The 24,771-nt window shown below is 42.8% G+C and overlaps 3 protein-coding genes across 5 annotated transcripts in view; 2 read left to right on the plus strand and 1 right to left on the minus strand.

Moving 5' to 3' along the window:
• Nucleotides 1-6,407, plus strand: part of gnas (GNAS complex locus) — a 67,953-nt gene extending 61,546 nt beyond the window's left edge. For all 3 annotated transcript variants that reach the window (XM_036531442.1, XM_036531445.1, XM_036531444.1), the window contains 7 exons: nucleotides 3,449-3,503; nucleotides 3,794-3,867; nucleotides 4,055-4,113; nucleotides 4,553-4,673; nucleotides 5,006-5,136; nucleotides 5,784-5,851; nucleotides 6,204-6,407. In XM_036531442.1, coding sequence (XP_036387335.1) covers nucleotides 3,449-3,503; nucleotides 3,794-3,867; nucleotides 4,055-4,113; nucleotides 4,553-4,673; nucleotides 5,006-5,136; nucleotides 5,784-5,851; nucleotides 6,204-6,350 — 655 coding nt within the window. In that variant the 3' untranslated portion in view covers nucleotides 6,351-6,407. The remainder of the gene's footprint in view (nucleotides 1-3,448; nucleotides 3,504-3,793; nucleotides 3,868-4,054; nucleotides 4,114-4,552; nucleotides 4,674-5,005; nucleotides 5,137-5,783; nucleotides 5,852-6,203) is intronic.
• A 4,660-nt stretch (nucleotides 6,408-11,067) lies between these two features.
• nelfcd (negative elongation factor complex member C/D) lies at nucleotides 11,068-18,030 on the plus strand. The gene is made up of 15 exons (XM_036531448.1): nucleotides 11,068-11,212; nucleotides 11,754-11,866; nucleotides 12,107-12,216; nucleotides 12,741-12,850; nucleotides 13,184-13,291; nucleotides 13,541-13,693; nucleotides 13,877-14,007; nucleotides 14,261-14,426; nucleotides 14,912-15,046; nucleotides 15,275-15,414; nucleotides 15,525-15,639; nucleotides 15,727-15,822; nucleotides 16,513-16,653; nucleotides 17,119-17,248; nucleotides 17,492-18,030. Exons 1-15 carry the CDS (start codon nucleotides 11,156-11,158, stop codon nucleotides 17,524-17,526), a joined length of 1,740 nt encoding a protein of 579 aa, XP_036387341.1. The 5' UTR covers nucleotides 11,068-11,155; the 3' UTR covers nucleotides 17,527-18,030.
• A 290-nt stretch (nucleotides 18,031-18,320) lies between these two features.
• Nucleotides 18,321-24,771, minus strand: ctsz (cathepsin Z). The gene is made up of 6 exons (XM_036531232.1): nucleotides 24,643-24,771; nucleotides 22,226-22,389; nucleotides 21,526-21,705; nucleotides 20,954-21,104; nucleotides 20,301-20,463; nucleotides 18,321-19,238 (listed from the first exon to the last, which is right to left on the minus strand). The coding sequence occupies exons 1-6, from the start codon at nucleotides 24,759-24,761 to the stop codon at nucleotides 19,113-19,115; spliced, it is 903 nt and encodes a 300-aa protein (XP_036387125.1). The 5' UTR covers nucleotides 24,762-24,771; the 3' UTR covers nucleotides 18,321-19,112.

Here is a 24,771-nt window from a genome sequence, read left to right on the forward strand (position 1 = left end):
CTTTAAATGGTGGTGCATCAGCACAATAATCATTAAATCAGTAGACCATCATGTTTTTTATGTAGTGGCCATCTACTGTATCTATCGATATGCCTTAAATGTAGCTGTATTTGTAGCTAGCTAGATACTAATTTTTTTCTTTTTCAGTAAAATAAATGTGATTTGCATAATGTGCGATTTTGGGTCATTTCCCACAGTTAATCAAGAGTTGAGTGTATTTATAAGAGTCACCAAATCATCGAAACCTGCAAAAATAATTTGTTAAAAAGAAATCAGAGAAAAATGTGAGGATATGAGTGGAGTAGCTGTGCAGACAACACTAGTTAATTGTTGATTGTTGCATGACAATGAATGTGTATATCATGTGTATAAACCTTGTTTAAACCAGTGACTAGTGCTTGTATCACCAGTGGCAACACAAAACTGTTCTGTACTCTTAAAATGTCGAATTCATCAGAAATTCTGTGTCAGGTGCCTAATTCTGTGATTGAGCCCTGGGAACAGGATTTAGAAAGGGCCTTATTGCTATTGCTAAGGTGGCTATACTGACTCCATCTAGTATGTATACTAGTGTATCTCTGATAGCACTGTTGGACATACTAGGAAGCAAGAGGCTATGAAGGTAAGAGCAATGAAGTAACATCCACAGCAGAGTTTCATTGGGACTATGAAGGTTCATAGTTTTTAGTTTTGAATGCTGCTCTCAATGCCTGGGTACCAGTTACCGAGCAGGTCATGGTTAGAATGTAATGCCAATTATGTTGTAAATAACTTTCAAATCATAAACTACAATATTAGTTTATTAAGTAATGTTTTATTAACTGTAGGTCAGTTTTAATTCCTGTACAATTTGAATTGTATTTTGAAACTCAAAAACTCAATGGGGTTGTATTTCGCAGAGGATGTGTATTATCCATAGCTGATCAACAAAAGTAGTGCTATTTTTGGACAATAGGCACAAAATGGACCGGTATTGTTTTTTGTTTGTTTTTTTGTTTTTGTATTGTTCAAATGGAAAGAATAATGATATTCATGAAACAACACAGGAAGGGCCACCCTCTTTTCATAGGAAGATTTTTAATGCTGGGAAGACTGTCTGGCTTGTTTTAACTTTAACCAATGATAGCGCGGTTCACCCAGGACGGCACAGTGGCGGATCAGGACACGGTCTTGAATCCGAGCCTGGCTCCGAATGTTGAACTCTGCAGATCTATTCCACTAACCCAGAGTCCAGTGCCCAGCAACTAGCCTACCAGCTTAAGACCCCTGCGTATTTACACACGTAGCGAAGTGTGAATTATGAAGGGAAGATTCTCTCTGAAGTGTACATGTTTGTGTCTTCTTCCGTTGTGTGGATGCGCTGATATATTATGTTAATAAAAGCGCCAGCAGAGGAGGCTCGGCGCGGGACGAGTCACATGACTCATGTGATGCAGTGAATGGGTGAGTGCGTGTGTGTGGTCCTGTTAGAGTGTCAAAAAGAAAACGTCTCCGGAACACTAATTCATTCTCTCAAGACGCCATGTACTGCCAGAAAGGTCAGCGTGATTGTTATTGTTGACAGTATTCATTTGTGATCACAATTTTACATGCAAAGACACAACACCGAAATCAGATTGCCAAAACCGGGTTTCGTACCCCAGTGCCAACAGAGTTATGAGGAGAATATTATTTTCCTTTTTTTGGGGGGGGGGCTAACAAGTAATGAATAAGTGTATTTCTAAATATCTCAACATGAAATCGCTAGGTAATCGTAGATAAAAAGGAGATCTGTGTCTGCGCTGGACAATGTGATTGGGTTTCAGCTGTATGGGAAATATACAAGCTTTCAGTATCTCAGGGCGGCCACTGATGAAACATCTCCTGAGTGTGTCAGCCATACCAATCGAGGGGTTACGCTGTTTCTGGAGCGTGCTCTATTTCACCCGACTAACGGGGGGCGGCTATTATTGGAGCGGCTCTATTAATAGGGGGAAATTCTATAATTGAGACGCGTAGCTGGATTTGAACCGCGGGCATGACATCAGAGCCCTAGGATGAGCCGCTTGGCTGGGTGCGGGGGCCAGCCCTTGTCTGTCCGTTCGCCCGTTCTGTCAGTCCGTCTGTTCCGGCGCTACGCTCCCCTCTCCCCCCGCCCCCACCCCCCCCCCCCCCTCGTCTGACCTGCAGCCTTACTGTCACATTTCACCCCTCCGTGTCACATTCCTTGTTATCTCAGGGGGGGTTACATACCTTGGCCCTTCCGTCGGCCCTGAGGCTCAGTGCACCGCCTCTCAATCACGCAGGCCGCTTGCGCGGCGCCACCTTTCACGGCCCTTTAATGTCTGCTGGCATGTGTTATTTTTCAGCGTTTCGATCATTTCTGTCGTTGTTTAGCATCTGTTGCCTTGACAGAGCGGTGACGATGTGGCGGTCCCGTTGAACAGTTGAACCCGCTATGTAGCACCACATACAAAGTTGTCCAGGTTCTAGCAGGAGTTTTAAGTTTGCCACATCAACTACCAAGCACCCCCCCCCCCCCCCCCCCCCCCACCCACCCACCCACACACACACACACACACACACACACACACACACACACACACACACACACACACACACACACACACATACACACACACACACACACACACACACATACACACACACACACACACCACCCCATTCAGTTTTCTTCAACCAGTCACTGCAGTCCACTCTCTGTATCCGCGTTCACTTCTGCGTAGGGAGGCCATGTCTGGATGCTAGACTAGTATGGTCGTGTTATCAATAACGCTCAGTTGTCACTTCACAATCATCAAATGTGGTCATAAAGCTTGAGTGTTTCCATATCTTAAATGTGCTTTTATAATGTGTAATATGTGGAAGGGCCATTGTGTAATAGTAGCCATAACATGACTTGTTAAATTGCATGTTTATTATCCAGAATCTGTCTCAAAATCAAGATCGTGGTGCATAAATACATTCCAGACTGATGTCCTGCTGTGGCCTTGGGCTCTCAAGGCCTGTGACCAGTTGTCTCTTAACCTTGCCACAATCAGAATACCAATTAGGTATATTTTGTTAGTTCCCAGATTTATTTCACTGACACCCTTGTTATTTATGTTTGTTCTGATTTTTGAGCTGTTTTGAATGTTCTCCTCTGCTTTGCTGTGATAGTGAGGTTTGGACTGTCATAGTCAGTTTTTCAGGGAAGCAGGAGCAAAATGATTTTTTTTTTTGTAATTCCTTCTACTACAGCAGCTTCATTGACTACAGGGTTTCTGACTGTGCAAACTGATGGTGACTCACTGCTGATTTCTCCTTTCTTGTGGATAATGCTGCCCCCTCTGCTGGCAGTTTGTGGAACTGCAGAGGGAAAAACTAACATGTTTTCCCTTCTTCCCATTAACTGATCCATATATCTACTGTCCAGTGTAAGTAAGTATGTCTCTCCTCTTTTTTCCAGCTTTTTAGACAAGATTGACATTGTGAAGCAGAGTGACTACACTCCCTCAGATCAGGTGAGTGTTCAACTTCTCACATGTGACCTTTGACCCTCACTTGCTTTAAGGGACACAAGTCTTTATTTGTTAAAAATAAATAGTTAGAACAGTTACATCTTGAAGGAGTTTTCGAGCTCTTGAATCAAAACTTAATTTTTATCATAGAATATTCATTAAGGGAGCTGTTTACATTTTGCCTGGTTTTGTGGCATTAAACAGACTTGAATCAGCAGTAAAGAACCTACATATAAGATTACTTGAACGTGCAAACAGACCATAAAGTTCACAGATCTCTCCTTCCCTCTCAGGACCTATTGAGATGCAGAGTGCTGACATCCGGGATTTTTGAGACGAGATTCCAGGTGGACAAAGTCAATTTCCAGTGAGTTGGACAGGCATAATTTTCTTCCGTTTCTCCATAAGAAGTCAAGTATCCATATGTAAACCTCCATTGTCAGCGTGTGCAGGCCCAGACACATGATCACCTGTAAGGACAACGTGCACCAGTAGAAAAGCCCTGCTGTTGCATTCAGGCCTGTAACTCAGTGTCTCTTTGCTTCTTCTTGTAGCATGTTTGATGTGGGGGGTCAGAGGGATGAACGCCGGAAGTGGATCCAGTGTTTTAATGGTGAGACCTCAGCACACCGTCAAAATAATGCCCCCCCCCCCATTCATTATGTTATGTAGTCTATATTAGGAGCAATCATCAATTCTAACATACTGCTGTTACGATGTTGTCTTATTTAGAATGACTTACTAGCATTTTTCTTTACGGTTTATGTTCTATTGTATGTCTTTGTACTTGGTGAGAAGACTTATTGCTTATGATTACATTTTCTGTCCAATCATTACATGTACCACACGGCTGTGCCTGGACAATTACAGGTTGAATTTGATGATCTGTGTTTGCAGCTTAAGATGCTTGGGATCCCTAACATATGTCAAATTATGCACATGGCCACCCCAGCTGTGATTCGTATTTTCATCGGATGCCGTTTTCTTTAGCTAGTGTGTGTCTTTGTGGTTTTAAACTCTGATGTGCTCCCCCCCCCCCTCTGTCCCCACAGATGTGACAGCCATTATTTTTGTGGTGGCCAGCAGCAGTTACAACATGGTGATACGGGAAGACAATCAGACCAACCGCTTACAGGAGGCTCTCAACCTCTTCAAAAACATCTGGAACAACAGGTGCCCTGCATATTGCCACACTGCAGTCTCCCCCACCAAGCAATTATCTGACGCCTTCGTATTGTCTCTGAAATAAAAGCACATTGTACCGAACAATGTCAAAGCCAGTCCTGCAAACTCACTTTGCAGTCTTCTTTTTCCCTCAGTTGTAGAGGCATATATTCACAGGTTGAAGTCAGCCTCTGTAGCTATAGCAATAAAATATGTAGCAAAGTAATAATGTGCTACTTTATTAGTTATAATTTTCAATCATATATTGCCTGTTCATCACGAATGGTAAACCCCCCCTCCCTTCCTGCCTAAATCAGGTGTCTTTGTGTCCCTCTCTCCAGGTGGCTGCGGACCATTTCTGTCATTCTCTTCCTCAACAAACAGGACCTGCTAGCTGAGAAGGTTTTGGCAGGGAAATCCAAAATTGAGGAGTACTTCCCCGAGTTTGCACGCTACATCACTCCTGATGACGGTAACTGAGGCTCCTCATGAGTTGGAAATACTGAAGTTACTGTTATTATAATGATGATTGGGGGACATCATTTATTACCTAGCTGTTTAAAAAATGTTATGAATTGGTGTTAATATTCTTTAATACATTACTAACTTCACAGATGTTTTGATTCAGGTTTTAAACATACAGTAAGGTACAAATCTTACATGAAACTACAGAAGACAATAGCTATACAGTAATATTGACGAAGAAAGGAAGCATATAATGTGGCTAACACTCTCACCACTGGAAGCAGCATTAGCTATACTGAAGCTTTGGGTTCCCTTTTCTCCGTGATTTTATCACATTCTGTATGACATTAGACCGCCCCTCTTCAGGTGGCAGAAGTAGAGTGCTTTCAGTAATGAATGAATGTTGTCAGCTCTCTAAAGCAGAAAGTTAGGATATCTTGGGTATATGGGCTGGTCTCACATGATGACTTGCTTTTTCCATTTTTAAGCCTGCAACTTTACAGTGTTGTTATATCACATCACTTGAATAATTTCCTTGTATAGTGTAAACGTAGTGAACTAGACTGGTGAATAATGGAATAGAATAAACAATAAAAATGGTGACCAATTTATATTGGCAAAATTGATGAGCACCGGTCTTTCTCCTTCCTCTAGCAACACCTGAGCCAGGGGAGGATCCACGAGTTACCAGGGCAAAGTATTTCATACGTGACGAGTTCCTGGTGAGTGCAGCATCCACACCCTTCTCTAGACCCTAGGCTGTCTGTATAGATTCTTCAACTGCTGTGTGTGTCTCTGTGTATAATCTATTTTGGCTTAAAAGGTTTAAATTCGGTTTAAATGTTTCTTGAGACTGTATTTTCTGCGCATTTAAGGACACTGTATAATGCGTATACTTCCTTGAATCACGACGTGAACTCCTTGCCACTGTTTGTTGTTCTCCAACTTGCAGATACGAAAGCTGGAGAACAGCATACAGTGTACGGCTTGTATGCAGGAATTTGTGGCCATAAAACAGGAAATGTAGTTAGTTGTGGTGATGTATCATTGATGACATTTCTCTGGACTTTTCAGAGGATCAGCACGGCCAGCGGGGACGGCAGGCACTATTGTTATCCCCATTTCACCTGCGCCGTGGACACAGAAAACATCCGCCGCGTCTTCAACGACTGCCGGGATATCATTCAGAGGATGCACCTACGACAATATGAGCTCTTGTGATGGGAGCGGACGGAAAGACAGACTCCGGCCTCCGAAACCCTTCTCCCCCCCTCCCTCCCCCCACCTACCCCCCCACCTGACCTGTGAACCTTACCCCCCTGACCCCCCCTCCCCCTACCCTCTCCTCTCCGCCGCCAACCCCCCATCCTGATTCTGTGTTCTCCTGGGGACTCCTTATTTCAACGTTTCAATAAAGAGAAATAACAGTGTGATTTAAAAGACTTTGAAACACAGCAACGACCACAAAAAAGCCAGGACTGCTGAACTCCACCACACTTTGTCACTGCGCTCAGGACTGTAATCCATTTCACAGTACACGCACACTGCACACCGCTCTGCCCCCCATGGTCTACACTCACACACTTATTCTCTTTCCCTCAGATGCCTATCAGTGTGCACGTGCACACACACACACACGCAGTCAGACATTCACACACATACACAGTAAGACATTTTCTCTCTCACACACACACACACAAACAGGCTTCTATTATGTCTCACAGTTGTTGGTCCTGAACCGCAAAAAGTGCAGTGCCTGACTGACTCTGGCTCCCCCCCTCCCGCACCTCCAGAGAGACGGGCGCACACATGCCGAAGACGGACACAAGGAACTGAGTGATGGACAAAATGCGAAGGATGGAAGAATGTAAACCAATAAAAGAGGTGGATTGTCAGCACATTCTGCCTGGGGAAGGCTGCGTGTGGAAGTGTGTGTGACTGGGACACACTGACGCTCACAGGACTGTCACATGACCTGCTCTTCAACAATCAGATGGGGAGGAAAGGCAAAAACATACAATGCATCACGCAGTGCAAAAAATCCAAACTATATATATAGATATTTATATATGTGTGTATATAAATATGTATATATATAAATATTATATATTCCTGTAATAACACAAGTCAACTCTTCTGTTTGTTAGTCCCCCCAGTTGTGTGTCGGTGTACACTGTGTGTGCGATCTGCCGTTGTGCACCATTCGGCCCTCTCTCTCTCTATCGTCCCTTTCCTTCTTCCCCTCTCTCTCTCTCCCTCTCTCCTTCTCCCTCTCTCTTTCTTTCTCTCTCTGTTTGTCTGTCCACTGCTACCAGATCCCATTATCTTGCACCTTTACTCTCCTGACCATGTGGGTTTTTTTTTTTAAAGGGGAGGCTTTATTAAGAAATAATAATGATTAAATACAAAAAAAATGGATGAAGAGCAAGACAAACAGGACTGTCATCTGGACACACACCGCGCACCCCTCTCCCTTTTCCCCTTCCTCCCCCTCCCACGCTCCTCCCCACTTCCTGTCCTCAGTCCCGGCCCAGGCTTTCAGTATGTCTGTCTTTATTTTACTGCTGGACTATTATTCTTGTACAGACTGTAAAATGTATTATTTTGTACAACTTTATTGAAAAAAAAATAACTTGTAGAAGATCCCTGTGCCTTGATCACGACTGTACGTGTAAAATGAGCTAAGATGTAAGGTATGTTTCACTGCGCTGTACAGCTTGGCCAGTCCCCCCCACCCCCCACGCTGTCCGCTCCCCTGGGGGGGGGGCTGCCGTCCGTAGCTTAGAATTTTTCTTTTTTTTTTCCTCATTTGTTTGTTTGTTCGTTCATTCATTTGTTTTTTTTCCTCTGAGATTTTATATATATATATATATATATATATATATATATATATATATATATATATATATATATATTATAAATTTGAAAGATGAATTTAAAAAAACAAACCTAATGCTGTTTAGTAAAAACAAAGAACCCTGACATGGTAGGATACTATATTTATGGATATATGGATATATCCGATCAGTAAGCTCTTCACAGGTTTTATTTACTTTCTGTCACCAACGTCAGCCTACATTTTTTTGGAGGGGGGAGGGTGGGTGTGAAGGGTGGGTAACTCATTTTTATTTCTTTTTCTTTTTTTTTTTTTAGCTTTAACTCTTTAAAAGGAGAGGGGAAATGCAAAACATTGCTTGTTTCTACATAAACCAAATTCTTTTGCTAAAAAAAAATCACTAGTAGTGTTTGGGTCGTTCCTAGTACTGCACAACAGAGCCAGAACATCTTCACTTCGGTCTCCCGTTTTTAAAGGCACTCGGCACACTGAGGTCGTTGACCTCTGGAAAGGAATTCACCTCAAATACAAGGTGTTTGGAGCAGCCAGCAGAAACCCTAGTCCACCAAATCAGAACTAAGAGAGCCTCCTCTGAAACACAGTCCTAGAAAACAACTTTCACGCTGAACCACCCAGCAGACCTCGAGTATGGACTGTTGTGTTGTATGTCCATACTCTTTAATTTGTGTCTTTTTTTACTGGCAAATACCATGTTTCAAGGAGGGGAGCAGAGAACATCGCCTTTCCCATAGTTAAATCTGATTCAGACTCATCCCCAGCAAGGTGTGGTGCGGTGACGGGATGGGCAAACATGAGCTAATGTTAATATGTTTTGGTTTTGTGAACTTCAACTTTTTCCATCTGTTTTCAAGTTTAACTCGCTGCAGCAATAAGTGAGTGTAATTTTAATACCAAAAACCACCTAGCTTTCTATTCTTTACATTGAGTGTTCAATGTATGCTGCTTTCTCCATGTGTCTGACTCTTCCTGTACATTTTGTACAAAGACTTCAATTACAGCTGTAATGGCAGAGTGTTACACTGTCTGAGTGGCGCACACACACACGGCTGGGAAGGGGTGTGGGGGTTTACTACGGTTCATTATTTGTTCATTCTGACACACTTCACCTCTGCACTGATGTGCTGCTTAAAGACTAATGATGAGAAGGGTGACAAAGGCATTATGCGTTTATCATCAAAAGGTAACAGTCCTGAAATATATATATATATATATATATATATATATATATTTTGTGTGTTGCCTGCTACCACCAGGTTTGACATGTGTACTTTAGTCCAACAAGAACAGTTTAGATGAAGAGGTTGGAGTATTCTGTACATAAAACCTAGGCTGACACAAGCCAGGCTCTTAGGAGACAACAGGTCTTTGTCAGATGACTTCCAGCTGAAGAGGTAGACACCATTCCAGACAGCCTGGTTCCTCATGGTACAAGCATGACACTGGCCAATGGCAGTATATCTGTCACAGGCATCCACAAGGAGGGCTTTGTGGAGAGGACATCAGCTGAAATCTAATGGAAGATGCCAAGCTCCAGGATGTCTGAAAGTGACCACAATGATGTTCACACAGCAGAAGAGTCTCAGTTTTTGTATTTATACTAAGGGCTAGCAGTCAGTTGACTAAATATCCAGACATGGGGCATCTTGGCAGTTTAGTGGGTTAGTTTTTTCTTCCATATGGAATGCTTTATACAGTATACTTGTCATACATTGTGTGGTAAGTATCATCTTAATCTGTTACAGTGGAAAATTAGCAGATCCACTGCACAACTGGCCATTATCTGTTTTGGAACAGTTTCTAGACCAGCTTCAAGAGTGACACCCCTTCATGAAGACTAACTGTTGTATTAACAAACAGGTAAAACAGTTTAAACCAATTGCACATAAAAGCTTTGTGTAGTGAAGTCACCCAGTCGATCACTGTTTAAGGCTTCGCATATACGGGTGGTGTGTGTGCATGTACAGGAAGTTGAGTCAAAGCTGTTCCTCAAAAATGACCCTGGAAGGGATTTGAAGTTGAAATGAAAAATGGAAACATCTTTCACAGAAGTCTGGGAGAGCTGCAATACATCGGAGTCCTGACAACATAGTACTGAAATCACTATCATTGTATGGGGATTTCCAATGACACATTTGAAGAAGCAAAGCTAAACGAGACAAGCAGCTAGCAAACTGTCATTTATGATATGTTGGTACTGTGTCTGCACAAAATTTATAAACTTTGATTTAGTTGGATTACTCTGATAATGTACTCAGAAAGATACAAACGTCTGCAGCAACAATATTGAACAAGACATTCTGTCAGGTATTTTGAGATACATAACACATATATGTACATTTACAATTTACATGCCATCCTTCCCCATAACTGTACCCTGCAGCCCAGTCCAACCTTCAGTCTTTTCTCCCACCCTACCCACACATTGGTCAAACTCCTAGACCCAACAAAGTGAGCTTGGCCACAATAAGAAAAGGGGGAGGGGTTCCCAAATGAAAACATCTAGAAGTCTGAGGCAAGTGCATTTTATATACAGGTCAAGATATGCTCCTGGACATAAGAGAACTGGCACTATTCCTGACGTTCCTGGTTTCAGTGGTGGCATGAGCTCCCTGGCCCAGGTTAAGTATTTGTGGGGCAGTCTCCTTCCATTTGAACAATATCAGTTCAGTGACAGAAGCCTGACAGGAAAATAATTTAAATTGTTCTCCAGAGAAAACAATGGAAAATTTAGGTTGTCATGAAATGCAACCAGATTAAACGCATGCAAGGATGTGGTGTCCTGTGAAGCAATGTCTCCGCCAGATGGCGTACATTGACGGTTTCGTACTGTGCCATCTGTCTGAAGACAACGGCACTCATGGGGGTTGATCGATGAACCAGCAGCGTCACGCTCCCGGCTGAGTTACCCGTAATTCTAATCTAAGACCAGATACCCCAACCACAACTCTAACCTTAACCATTATAAACTAAATATCAAGACTGGTCCTAGATCCGCACTTACGAGCAAGTTCTGCCTGGAGCTCTGGCCCGACATGCTGTGACGCACAATCCATGCGCCAGCCATCTTCCTGTAGTGATCAAAACACACTCATTACACACGTAGCAGCCAGGCTGAGTGGCAATACTGTTACACTTAAAATAATATTTCTGTTTTACGGTTCAATTAGCTATGGATGAGGAATATTACGGCACGGCAGGAGACTGGGATGGTCAAGACGGTGGCATGGTATCTAACGTTAACTTTAAACTGTTTCCTTGCAAGATAGTCAGTTAGCCATTATACGTTAGCTAGCTAGTTAGCTGCAAAAGCACACAATACTTAGACCAGTTTTGTTAGATTAGCTGATTATATCAGCCGTAACTTAACTCACTGTTGCATTGTCTACCTTGTTAGTTAGTTTCCTGATTTTTCCTCGTTTCATTTTTGTTTGACATTAACATCTGGATCATTAAAGTGTCTCTGAATTTCAAAATCTTGAGTATGCAAATAATAGCACGCTAGGTTGCCATTTCGAGTTACAACTACCGATATGTACAACTAGTTTATTAGCTTGCTAACTGGCTAGTCAGGTTACGCTTGCTAGCAAAGTTTGTTTATGTCGTTGTGGCCGATTAGCTATCTAGGTCTTCAAATAGTTTGCTACTGTGCCGTTTTAGCCGGCTAACTAGTTCGCTTACGTAAAGGCAACGAACAAGACTTCACAATAGTGAGCTAGGCAGCTAAGTGATGTGTACCTCATGCTGAAGTGCCAGTGCTCTTCTGCCAGGAGGACGGCTATGTGGAAGGGGAGTCGGATGGGAAAGTGCAAGCGGAATGTCTGCAGAAGTTCTCCAGCAGAGACTATATCATGGAGCCCGCGGTATTCAACACGCTGAAAACGTAAGGGGCGGGTAAAGCAGCAACCAGCCAGCGTTGGCGTGCAGTTTCCCCTTTCACTACTGCGAAATTTTTAAATGTTTGCCAAATCACTGTCCATCCTTACTGTTTCATTTTTAAACGAATGTTTAAAGTAGTGAAGAAAAATGTCAATACCTCCTAATCATGATATGTATTGGTGTATCTCCTTTAGTACAGTATTACTCGCCAGTATCTGCATCAGTCGTAGCTCTGTTTCTACAGGTATTTCCAGGCAGGGGGCTCACCAGAGCATGTCATTCAGCTCCTGTCCGAAAACTACTCTGCGGTGGCGCAGACCGTCAACCTTCTCGCTGAGTGGCTCATTCAGATGGGTATGTGGTAGCCTAATGGCCTAGTTTCCCCTCTGGCAGCACATGAGCATGCATTACATTATGTTACATTACTGGTATTTGAATTACATTACTGGCATGTAGCAGACACTCTTATGCAGAGCGACTTACATCAGTTACAGATTTTTACAATATTATCCATATATATAGCTGGATATTTACTGAGGCAATTGTGGGTTAAGTACCTTGCCCAACGGTACAACAGCAGTGCCCCCGTGGGAAATCGAACCTGCAACCTTTCAGTTATGACTCCTGCACCTTAACCACTATGCTACACTGCTGCCAGCATGTCTTGTGAACATTCTTCTATTTGTGTTAACATACCTGCAGGCATATATGAAGAGGCATAAAACTGAAGATTTAAATCAACAATTTATTCAGTTTATTTATTCCTATATCCCTTTTTTGGGGATAACAGCTGAAACCTGTGTCGTAATGGGACGTGGCTGTGTATTTGTTGGTTTTGTGGCTACCTTTGTTTACCTGACTGTGTGTCTGGCTCACAGGTGTAGAGCCAGCTCAGGTGCAGGAGCGAGTGGAGAATCACCTCAAGAGCCTTCTGATCAAGCATTTTGACCCCCAGAAGGCTGACTCCATTTTCACAGTGGAAGGAGAGGTGAGTCCCCAACATGTGATAAGTGCCCCGCGTAATACATCACATATCTCTGTAACCTTTCACAACACAAGAGTAATGACTTGCCGTGTAAAACCAGCGACAGCACGGTTAAGTTTTTTCTTTAATTTGGTGTACCACAGTGACTTAGCATGTCACTGTCTGAAATCTGTTTTTGTTTAAATGCTAAAAAGGGAAGTTTTAAAATGGGAAACTTAATGTTAGCTTATGTTAATGGGAAACTTATGCTTAGCTGCACTGAGATTACTAATACATCTGTTGTGTTCAGACGTACTTGCATTTCTATGATGTTTTTGGTCTGATTTTGCTGCTCAGACCCCAGCCTGGCTGGAGCAAATGATAGCCCACACTACGTGGAGGGACCTCTTCTACAAGCTGGCTGAGGCCCATCCTGACTGTCTGATGCTCAATTTTACAGTGAAGGTACTGTGCGATTTTCTACATACTGTAGCAGTGAAAATTTTAGGGAATAGGAAGTATTAACTAATTATTATTATTATTATTAACAAAGTAGTAATAATTGCGTAGGCATCATCTGGTGGAACCAGTGACACAAATACCTGTTCCTAAGAGGTTTCACCAACATACTACCGGTATAAATATATCCAGTATATAATATATAGTGTATAATTGTGGAAATGTTGTATTTTACACTATTGCCTGTGATCTCAGCTGATTTCAGACGCTGGATACCAGGGTGAGATCACCAGTGTGTCCACAGCATGTCAGCAGCTGGAGGTGTTCTCTCGAGTGCTGCGGACCTCCCTGGCCACACTGCTGGACGGCGGGGAGGACAACCTGGAAAAGAACCTGCCCGAATTTGCTGTGAGTCTGATATAAGCCTGTACTGCTTTGGGTCTGCTCTGAGTCACCATATTATTTCAAAATCATTGCTTATCTACAGGAAATGTTGTGCAGGAATGTGTTGGTAATGTTTAGACATTTGTAGATTCTGTCATTTTGCTTGTCTTTGTGGTGGTGAACCTGTTTCCTTCCTGCGTCCTGCAGAAGATGGTTTGTCACGGGGAGCACACGTACCTGTTTGCCCAGGCTATGATGTCCATTCTCGCCCAGGAAGAGCAGGGAGGATCGGCCATGCGCAGGATTAGCCAGGAAGTGCAGAAGTCTGCCCATCAGAGGTAGCAGCCCGTTCCATACATAACTCTTATTTTAAACAATTGTGTCAACTTGAGTTTTGGTGTACAAGTCAGGAAGATTTTGCAGGAGACTTTCGAATGTGAAAGTAGTACAGGTCTGTATGAAAATAACAGGGGCCCTTATGGTTGCCAGGGGAACCCCCTTATTTTGCTTGGTAGGTTTGTGGTCTAGCTATGAATATCAGATAGAGATACATAGCAGGAGATGTTGAGTCTGAACTGTGGTTCCTCCCAGGGGCCACGATGCCAGCCAGATCACACTGGCCCTGGGCACAGCGGCAGCCTACCCCCGCGCCTGCCAAGCCTTGGGTGCCATGCTGTCAAAGGGAGCGCTCAACCCCGCTGACATCACCGTGCTCTTCAAGATGTTCAGCAGCATGGACCCGCCCCCCGTGGAGCTGGTGAGAGAGCCAATCAGCATAGAGTGGCAACAGGGAGCAGGGAGAGCCTCTGATTTTGGCTCAGATACTGGGTGGATTTTTTAAAGTTCTTACTCAGTTTTCCAAATTACCCTGTACACAGAAAACTCAAAAGCGGGTCCATTTTGAGTAAGCTGTGAGACCATTATTATTTCATGCTAAGCAGGTGATGGTATCCGGGATGAGTTTTTGACATCACCCATTTTTTGAGCAGGATATTTACTGTTGCTATTCAGAATAACTGCCTGTCTCAAAGATAAAATTGCCTAATCCTCCTGAAAATTTGACCTGATTGTAATCTTTGGAGACATCTGTGATGTGTATTTTCTAACATGTAAGAACGAGCATTTCAGTTTAAATGTGTGAAATGCTTATTTACATTTAAACTGATAAGTAGGTTAATGTAAGTGTCACTCTGCTTTTAACTTGCTCTGAAGTTTAAATGTTGCCTGCACTTAACTCCTCAGATCCGAGTGCCTGCCTTCCTGGACCTGTTCATGCAGTCTCTGTTCAAGCCAGGGGCCAAAATCAACCAAGACCACAAGCACAAATACATTCACATCCTGGCCTATGCTGCCAGTGTGGTGGAGACCTGGAAAAAGGTAGAGAACACTTAACTTTCATTGTATGTGTATGTGTGATTATGCGTTTCTGCAACTTGGGCCAGATAATGTATTAACAATGTGTAAATGACTTTTCTAAATGAGTGATATTTTATTTCCTGATGGTGCATTATAATGCCCTTTAGCATGCTGAAGTCTGGGTGTTAGAGGGATGGTTTATCTTTGTCCTGTACAGAATGCCTCTCTCCTTTTCTTTACTTACCTCAGAACAAGCGAGTGAACATTAACAAGGATGAGCTGAAGTCCACCTCTAAGGCCATCGAGACAGTGCACAACCTCTGCTGCAATGAGAACAAAGGAGCCACAGAGCTGGTGGCTGAACTCGGCACACTGTACCAGTGTATCCGGTGAGCAGAGAGGTCCATTCGCCTGCTTCTCAGCCAAAGGTATGTGTGTGGGGCTGTGTGCCCTTTGTGATTGCTTCTTAATTCTGTCTCTGTGTGTGCACCTACTCAAGGTTCCCTGTAGTGGCAATGGGGGTGCTGAAGTGGGTGGACTGGACTGTCTCAGAGCCGCGCTACTTCCAGCTGCAGACCGACCACACTCCTGTCCATCTGGCGCTACTGGATGAGGTACTGACATCACTCTGCGCACACAGTGCACGCTGCACTGACGTATCCGTTTCTCTGAACTCTCTGCACCTTACGCTCACTCCACAGATCAGCACTTGCCACCAGCTCCTGCACCCGCAGGTTCTGCAGCTGCTGATCAAGCTGTTTGAGACGGAGCACTCTCAGTTAGACGTCATGGAGCAGGTGAGGGAGGCCGGGCCTTGTGGAGACACACACATTCACACAAGAAGAAGATATAGATAGGTGCTAACTAGAAAGATACTAACACAGGTACCAACAGTCAGACTAAGCACCACACACACGGTCACAGGCAGCTTGTGTTATTCACAGTACTGGAGTGTTCTGGAATTGAGGGGCATGGGTTAGTATCAGGTGGGATGCTGCTGTTATGTTTAGGGGCTTCACAGGGCCTTACCTGCATTATTCCTGTAAAAGTCCAACTGATGAGTACTTGTGTAACGGGTGGTATCTTGCGTTGTGTTTTAATATGATGTTACGTGGGTCGGCGAGCGAGCGAGTTTCGAACTGAGGTTCTTACTGCTCGCTGCCAACCCCTTAAAGCCAGCGTCGTTGCCAGTTGAGCTAAATGCAAATTGCCGTTAGCCTGTCGGCGATAACGCTACTTAACCAGGTCTCAGGGGGAGTGACGTAGCCGCTGCAACCACTCGGCTACCTGCTACCCGCTACCTAAGGCTTTACACAGGACTCACACGAGCTAATCACTTCAGCTCTGCTACACTTGCGCCTTTTCAGCTGTGTATAAATTTGTCTACTCCTGCACAGACACATGTAGCAGCATACACACAGAGTGGTGCACACAGAAGACTACATGGCTGACTAAGACTGTACCTCTCCCCCCTACATCTGCATTAGCTGGAACTGAAAAAGACCCTACTGGACCGCATGGTTCACCTGCTGAGTCGTGGCTACGTTCTGCCAGTAGTCAGCTATATCCGCAAGTGCCTGGAGAAGCTGAACACAGACATCTCACTCATCCGCTACTTTGTCACAGAGGTGAGGCCTACAGGGACAGAGGTCACGGATGGGAGTAGTATCCTGGAATGACAGCGTGTGGGAGCAAGTCGTAGATGGGTGCTGGATTTGAAGATTTATGTGTCATGCATGGTAAAACCACACAGGTGAATAGATGCCGGAGGCACCCATACCATTCTGTTGCCTTCTGTTGGCAGTAGCTAAGCAGTCCTGGGAGTGGCTAGCACAGGGATAGGGGATTTCCAAGGAACTGGAGACCGGGTTCATCATAACCAGAGCAGGGTGCTGTTCGGAGTGCTGCTGGTGGGCTCAGAGGCAATAACACTTTCCTCTGTAATCTGACCGCCAAATAATCCATGATTATTGTCTGTAGAAACTTTTACTTAGCGCCCCTCCTTTTGAGTTTTAGAGGGACAGTCTAAGTCGTTGTAGCAGAGAATGGAGGGGCTGAATTCCATATCTGACACGTGCCGGGTTGTTTTTCAGGTCCTGGATGTGATTGCGCCTCCTTACACCTCGGATTTCGTGCAGCTCTTCCTGCCTATCCTGGAGAACGACAGCATTGCTGGCACCATCCGCACGGAGGGAGAGCACGACCCTGTGGCTGAATTCATAGGTGAGCTTCGTTACGGTAACGTGCTGGCGGTGGATGGCGCTAGTGATCATCATTGGGAAAGTGTAGAGTTCCCGCCACATTGCAAGTACCTAAAATGTCTGGTCTTTTCAGTTCCTGTGATGTATTGTTTATGATCTGCTTGTCTGCTTGGAGTGCTCTGGGTTTCTCCTGATATTTGTGAGGGTATCAGCTTGAAGCACTGCTTTTATGTAATTTAACTGTGTTCCTTTTTTTGTGTTACAGCACACTGTAAATCTAACTTCATCATGATGAACTGAGATCCTGGTAAGGGGTATGGCAGGGGAACAGGTAAACCAGTGAGCCCTGGACTGGCTGCTGTCTGCACTGGGGTGAGCTGGAGAGGCAGGTGTGAGGCAGACCAATGCCTGTACGTGTAAAATCTGTTACATGACCAGCCTTGTGGCATTGGAGACAAGACAGATCCAAACACATTTGTGTCAAGCATTCGGGTCTGAGGTATCATACGATGCTTGATCCTTGTTGACATGATCTTTTCATGAATGATGAGAGTTGGTCCTGTTTTCCTTCAGATTGGAGGTTGCTAAATTTACCATGGTGTTGCTTCTATCAGTTTACCCATAGAAAACACAGACAATGGAAAATCCTAACCACCTACATGGAGAATCTTGTCAGAAGTCTTTACTGGTGTTGATAGTTTTTTTTGTCAATTCTTTTTTTAAGTTTTTTGATGAAATAAATGTAAATGTGATCCTGTGTAGAAATAAATAGCTATTCCAAAAAAAAGCCCTCATACTCTGTATTTGTCGCACCTGTGCAGTAAAATTCTCACTCTAACTGCATACTTCTGTCTTCATGTGTTTGTACATTTCCAGATCACACTGAAAACAATTTTAGGGAACATCAAAATAAGTATAGTAATAACCTCATTTAAAAAGTTTGAGATATACTCTTGTTTGATCCTGTTTAGAACATAATACATATACAAGGTCAAAACATGAATTCATAAAATAATTTTATCGGTGCTCAGAATAAAATAACACAATTTAAGTGGTTTCTTTAACAGAAGAAAGGCACGTAAACCACAGCGGAACCTGGTTTGAGATATTTATGTGACATTCTCACTTCCTTCTACAACAGTTTCATTTGTCAGTTGTTCTGTAATAAATATAGAAAGAAAGAAAAACAAAGCCATGGCAAGTTGATATTTGAAAAGCAAAGCCTTGTACATTAAAACTGTAGCAAGTACTTTCAAAGTAATACATTTTAAATCATGGTTTGTCATGGTCACTTTCATTTATAAGTAATCAAATATTTGCTCTTGACACTAAACTGACATTGGTTTGAGCAGCACATTACCTAAGCAACTATTACATACACTGTTTCAATAAGGTGTGTTGTTTCTTTGGCAGGTTCATTCAAGCATTTGATTTTCAGGTTAGCGTGTGGTTCTTAAGGCCATGTGTAGTGACTTAAAAGTACCTTTCCCCTTTCATTAAAAAAATAAAATGAACAGATTTAAAATACTATCAAAAACACAAGTAAACATGTTTACAGTAAAAACACTGATCCTGTAAACATGTGAATCTTAAAATTTTAAAATATTCCCTTTTTCTGCATAGTGTTGATACCTGACAAATGACTACTAGAAGATTGATATGATTAAGATTCAAGGTGAACAGACATTACAAGTTGAAGACAGGGCTCACATTCCCTAGCCCTTGGCTCTCTCGAGCAAGAACACAGCAGGCATGTCAGAGAACACAGAACAGTGGTTGCGGGTGGTTCAGAACACAGCAGTGCCCGGGACTAGAACCTACTGGCTATTCACAGCAGGTACAGTGAGCTCTTTGACTGTATACTGCATCCCACTCACGGAGCTGCGTTAAAGGTAGTTCTTCGGCAGAATGGGGTCCCCGTACATGCAGTCTTCCTCGATGGCCAGGTTGTACTGACTTCCACTTCCTCCTTTGTAGGCACTGGTCACAATCCTGAGCCACCCCTTCTCCCCCTGTCAGCAGAGATGAAAGCCACCATGTCAAAAGCATGGCCATTAAAGAGAAGACTTTACAATTCATTACTGTCATTTAGGAGATACTCGTATCCAGAGTGACTTACATAGGTTACAATTTTTACATGCTATCCATTTAATCAGCTGGATATTTTCTGATGCATTTCTGGGTTAAGTATCTTGGCCAAGGATATAGCGGTGGTGTCCCAGCAGGGAATTGAACCTGCAAACCTTTTGGTTACAAGCCCTGCTGCTTAACACTGCCACCCCATTCACGTTTATCTAGAGTCAGGAGCTGCCATTTTATGTTGACATGTAGCATGAAAATACAGACTACAACTAACGCTACACATAAGTAGTCCTCTTTTCTTGTATATGTATTTAATTGGTACTGCTTCCATAACAAGACACTTGATTTGAGCAGTTGTATAATGGTAAAATGGTGAGGTCTACAGAGGCCCCAGAGACTGACACTCCCCTAAATCCTTTATTTTCCCCCTAAAACCAGCTTCTGTCAATACCACTGTTCTGTGGTTATGGTTTTGAAATCAACAGATCAACAACGGACAACAGAAGGACAATGACTACCTCTTAAAGCAACTTCAAAATAATATTCCCAGAGTCCTTCTCGTCAACAGAGATTTTTCACTTTTCTGATCACAATGCTTTGGAAAAATACATTTCATACTAGCTTAATAGGCAAAAAATGTCATTGAAAGAAATAAGCAACTTGTAGTTTTTTCACAGCATCACAACATAAACATCAAATGAGCCTGCCAGCTCAGATTTGAAAACCTCTCACTTTGCATTATAATACAGCTTTATTTGCTGCCTTTTTAAGCCGGCAGAAGGTTAGGGTTCTAATTACCCACTGCAGGAAGAATTAAATACCAATAATACATGTATAACCAGAACGTCTGTTAAACATTTACCATCTAAAGCAGCTCAGACTGCACTTTACCCCCATTTTTTTTTAAAAGTTCACGGTTCACCTGAAATGAAAATCAACTTTTGTACGCCTTTGATATGAGACTTCATTTTGTTATTGTTCTTGTGGCTCACCCATGGCTCGCCCCAGGAGTTGCGGACGATCCAGTACTCCACGCCATTCTCCACGCCCCAGCCCGCCACCGACACGATGTGGTTAATGTAAGGCTCCTCGACAAACTCGGAGTAAAGGCCCCCAGTGTAGGCGTCCAGCTTGTCGGTGGCCATGATTCCACAGCTGTACAGTATTAACAGAAGCATTACAGGGACCATCTTCACTGTCATTTAGCCATCACTGAGTCGAAGATCCTATCATTCCTAGTCTAGCTATTCCTCCTATTGCTAGCTTTCACATTTTTAGATAACTGTATATGGATACAGAATTCTGGGCTAAGTTCACTAGTCCCACTGTGACATCATGTCATCCCTGGCATTTGCCCTAATGACTTGGTGTTGGTTTGTCTGTGTGTGAGGAAAAAAAGCGAGAGTGCATAGTTCATATTAAATAAGCATGTCAAATGATGTTGGTTTGCCTTCTGTTTAAGGTTATAAAACCACAATGAAAGTAAGGTCTGATCCAGATTCTAATTTGATTTAGCTAAATGACTCTAGCTTTGGCTGTGCAATTGAAAGAAATAGGTCAACTTACTTACTAAACCAATATATTTTAAAGCTGCTCACAATGGTTAATCCTATCACAGCCTTTAACATTAGGGTATTAACAGTACCTGATGGGTCCTCCTGCATAAATCTCCGCCATCATCTTCTCTCGTCCGCTGACTGCCCCGTAATCACCCACCTTCCACAGGGTGTAGTTTGAGACAACGTTGCAGACTCCAAATGTTGTGCAGGTCCCGCACTGGTTGAATGGTTTGCACTCTGAAATGTGGTCAGCATGGGTTTCCACATGAATGCTTTTTAGCAGGATTTCAGTGTATGAATGGTGTATGAATGGTCTTATATTGTAGATTCTTCAGAGTAGCCAAAAAATATTTTTTAAAAATAAAACATTTTTTGGAAAGAAATTTATACATTGGCAACTTCACTATTTATATTTGTCTAATAAAAAAACTGCAAGCATTTAAGCATAAGTCTTTAGATCAAAATGTATTTGAATGCATGTTTCCCATAATCTTAATCAGCTGTGTCCAAACTTTTAAGTGGTACTCTGTATGTTACATGTTGTACTATAGGTTTGATGGGACAGTGTGTAAGAGTGTGTGTTTGTGCCACGGTGTTAGAAGGACATCCTGAAAGAGAAAGAGTCTGTATTCGTTTGGGTGGAGGATGTGGCTCTCACTCTGGTCTTTGGCCTGGTAGTTGTTGCAGGTCTCGTCGGGGATGCCTTGTTTGTTGGCGTATTCCCACACCCCTGAGTGGTCACCGCCGTGGCAAGAGCCAGCCTGTCCACAGTCGATCACGTTCTGCACAGACAGGTATGCGGAGGGCCAGGCTGCTTTCCGTTTGATGTTGATCCGATCTGGCCAAACACATGATGGAAATATAAGCACTTGCATGTAGGGGACACCTCTATTAATTCAGTGTAGAGAATCCAAGCAAATGATATTGAACTAGTCTGCTTATATTTACACCAATGTACTTTTAAAATGTAACTTCCTCTATCATCTCAATTGTAGCATTCAGCCACGCACAACCCAACTATGGGCAGATCATAATCTTACTCATTTATTCCTTGAGGACTGGCATTAGTAACACATAATCTCAACATATGACACATAATAAAGTAAACTCAATGCCCAAGAGTCAGGTGATTATAAAATATGACAGACACATATTTACAGACAGGGATGTGACCTTTACTCATACTGACAGAAATATAAGTTATGTGAATAAAGTGAATAAAGTCCAAGTTTTAACTTTGTCACAAAACAATTCAAATTTTATTACATATTCCATGTTATGGGCCTTGTCAGGTGGCACTGTAAAAAGGGAAGTGAAATCCAGCGAGTGTCTGCGAGAGAGAGAGGAAGCGGGAGTACCTGCCAAAGCACTTGTGCTGCCATGAGCCCAACAGGACCCGCAGTACTGAGGAATGTGCTGGTTGCGGGTGGTGCTCACGAAGTTGGTGCCGTTGATGTTCCTCCAGTCCCAAGCTTTAGGCAGCGCAGCCACGTTCAGATACTCATGCGGGCGGGGCTTTGTCCTGAGGGTCAGCAAAGCAAGCAGAACCTCAGAGTCAAAATCCAAAAGCCATGACAACCCAACCCAGAGTCTGGCTCTCAAGTGAGGACTGGAAGGGTAATGCAAAAGACCCTTGGTTCAGCTGTAGCCATCCATTTTTACCATAGTCTTCCCCATTTTACCAACCCAAAGAACAGATGTTCAAATGTTCCTGAAACATCTGGCCATAACCAACCATTTTTGTAACCATATCTAAAATTAAACACCATACATACCATACATTAAACACCATAGCCTCAAACATTCAGCTGACAAGCTTGCGAATTTCTAAGTAATACTTCCACTTCCCCTTACCAGCGATGTCATGAGACAAGCACTCAAAGGCATCCACCAGAACACAAGCATGACTATCACACTCCAAGGCAGCAAACACGTCCCAGACCTCTGCATGCATGAATTTGCAGATGTCATCTCCTTTGTAAAGTCATTCCAGAGAACATAATCTTGACTGCAAGCTTCATGGACAAAACAAGCATCAAAACGCAAGGTCCTGCACCTGAATTCACAAAGGCTGACACATGCAACTGAGCAGGGTCATCTTCAAAAAATTTCCCAATACCACTAACACAGACATTTACGCACTTCTGCTACCTTGGCACCCTTTTCCCTGATTCTTGATAAGCTTTCATACGCCGAATAGCCATGGCATGGGAAGCCTGCAATGGACTGAATGACATCTGGATGTCAAAACCTGATCCACACATAAGTTCTTCCTTTTAAATATGAATAATACCCCGCCACACGCACACGCATGCACACAATACAATGTCGTAGCCTACATTCCTCCTGTGAAATTTCCCATTTTCATACATCAGTGTTGGTAGAACATTACAAAAGTTTTAAATATTTTTCTTGTACATACTGATAATTCTGATGTCTTTCGCAAGAATTCTCACTCCCTACCCTTGTCAGCACAATGGATCATGTCTATAAAACCAAATGGTGTCATATTCTGACATATGCTGTGAAATGATCCGTAGAATATCACAGCAGAAAGTTTTTGAAAGTATTTGTACTGCATTAGCAACTGTAATCCAGTTGTTTTACTGCATCAAGTTACATCATGCAATATCATATTGCAAAAATAAATACAGCTGAGAGTTTGTGCTCATGACATCATGAAATAACTCAATATGCCGTTTTAAACATTTATAGGTTTACATATACTTAAACATTGACATACATATATTCTTCAACTTCAAAGGCCATTAATATGATGAGGCATTCAAAGAAAGAAACGGATAGCTCTTAAAGGAGGTCAGGGCCAGCAAAAAAGAGAGAAAAAATGCTCAAAAATGATTTCAGATACAGTGTGAAACGTACCCTCCATGGTAATCCCGACCATAGAGTAGTAGCCCATTCCAAAAAAGGGAAGATACCAAAGACTACAGGGATTGGACCGATGGTCAGTAACCAGCAACTAACGTTATATCACCTCTGTGATGTTTCATCTTTGAGACATTAATTTAGCAATCTGACAGCAGCAGCAGCTGTCGTTGTTAGAAGACTAAATATCATATGATTAGTATAGCGTGCTTACCTAAACAAAGGATTCCCCAATCTTGACTGTAAGTATTGGAACAATGTTAAGCAGGTAAAAGTTATTTTTAAGATCTAATATAGGCACAGAAAGCGACAACGTCGGGCCACCGCAAAGTGAATTTACCTTTAAATGGGTCTACAAGAGAATTATTAGTCATGTGAGTTAAGATGATTTTTAACAGCACAGTTTCGCAACGAGGAACCGAAACTAGACCAAAAATCAGGGGACGTGTTTAGACGATTTAAACTACCTGGATGATCAATACGTTTCTTTATTTGCTGTTCCAGTACAGAATTATGACCTTACTTGAAATACATTCCCTGGACAGCAATAAAAAACAACCCATTACCCTCCCAAACTATAGTAACTTTATAGCCAGGTAACTACTCCATCTATCATTTTTCACACGTTGGCATAAGCGAGAATTGTCAGCGACTAAGATTAACGTAAATTAATGTAACGTTAGCCAAATGTATGAATAATAGTATAAAGCTGACTTGGAAAAAATGTACATATGCGGTAACAGTAGACGTAGCCTAACTAGACAAACAAACCTCGCTAGCCAGCTACAGTATGCCACTGTTTATTTAGCTAGTCTAGCCAGTTAAAATCTCTAATACCATTAATGACACAACAAGAAACAGAAAAGAAAATGATTTTAGGAAATCATACTTAATTCCAAAAAGATTTTTCCTCAGCATGGGTCGGTAGCATGGTTCTTTCTCATTAAAATAGCGCCCGGCGAGGGCGGCGGACGACATGCACAAAAATAACAGCAACAGACGAGCCATGTTGAACCGA

The sequence above is a fragment of the Megalops cyprinoides genome, chromosome 6 (assembly GCF_013368585.1).
Source record: "Megalops cyprinoides isolate fMegCyp1 chromosome 6, fMegCyp1.pri, whole genome shotgun sequence".
Lineage (NCBI taxonomy): Eukaryota > Metazoa > Chordata > Actinopteri > Elopiformes > Megalopidae > Megalops > Megalops cyprinoides.

Bases quoted from the DNA above. Each gene is read 5' to 3' on its own strand.
- nelfcd (XM_036531448.1), top strand. From the start codon at position 11,156: ATGGATGAGGAATATTACGGCACGGCAGGAGACTGGGATGGTCAAGAC. The intron at 12,851-13,183 runs GTGAGTCCCCAA...TTTGCTGCTCAG, and splicing joins TTTTCACAGTGGAAGGAGAG to ACCCCAGCCTGGCTGGAGCA. The intron at 14,008-14,260 runs GTAGCAGCCCGT...GGTTCCTCCCAG, and splicing joins CAGAAGTCTGCCCATCAGAG to GGGCCACGATGCCAGCCAGA.
- ctsz (XM_036531232.1), bottom strand. From the start codon at position 24,761: ATGGCTCGTCTGTTGCTGTTATTTTTGTGCATGTCGTCCGCCGCCCTC. The intron at 21,105-21,525 runs GTGAGAGCCACA...ACCACATTTCAG, and splicing joins CTACCAGGCCAAAGACCAGA to AGTGCAAACCATTCAACCAG. The intron at 19,239-20,300 runs GTGAGCCACAAG...CTCTGCTGACAG, and splicing joins ACTCCTGGGGCGAGCCATGG to GGGGAGAAGGGGTGGCTCAG.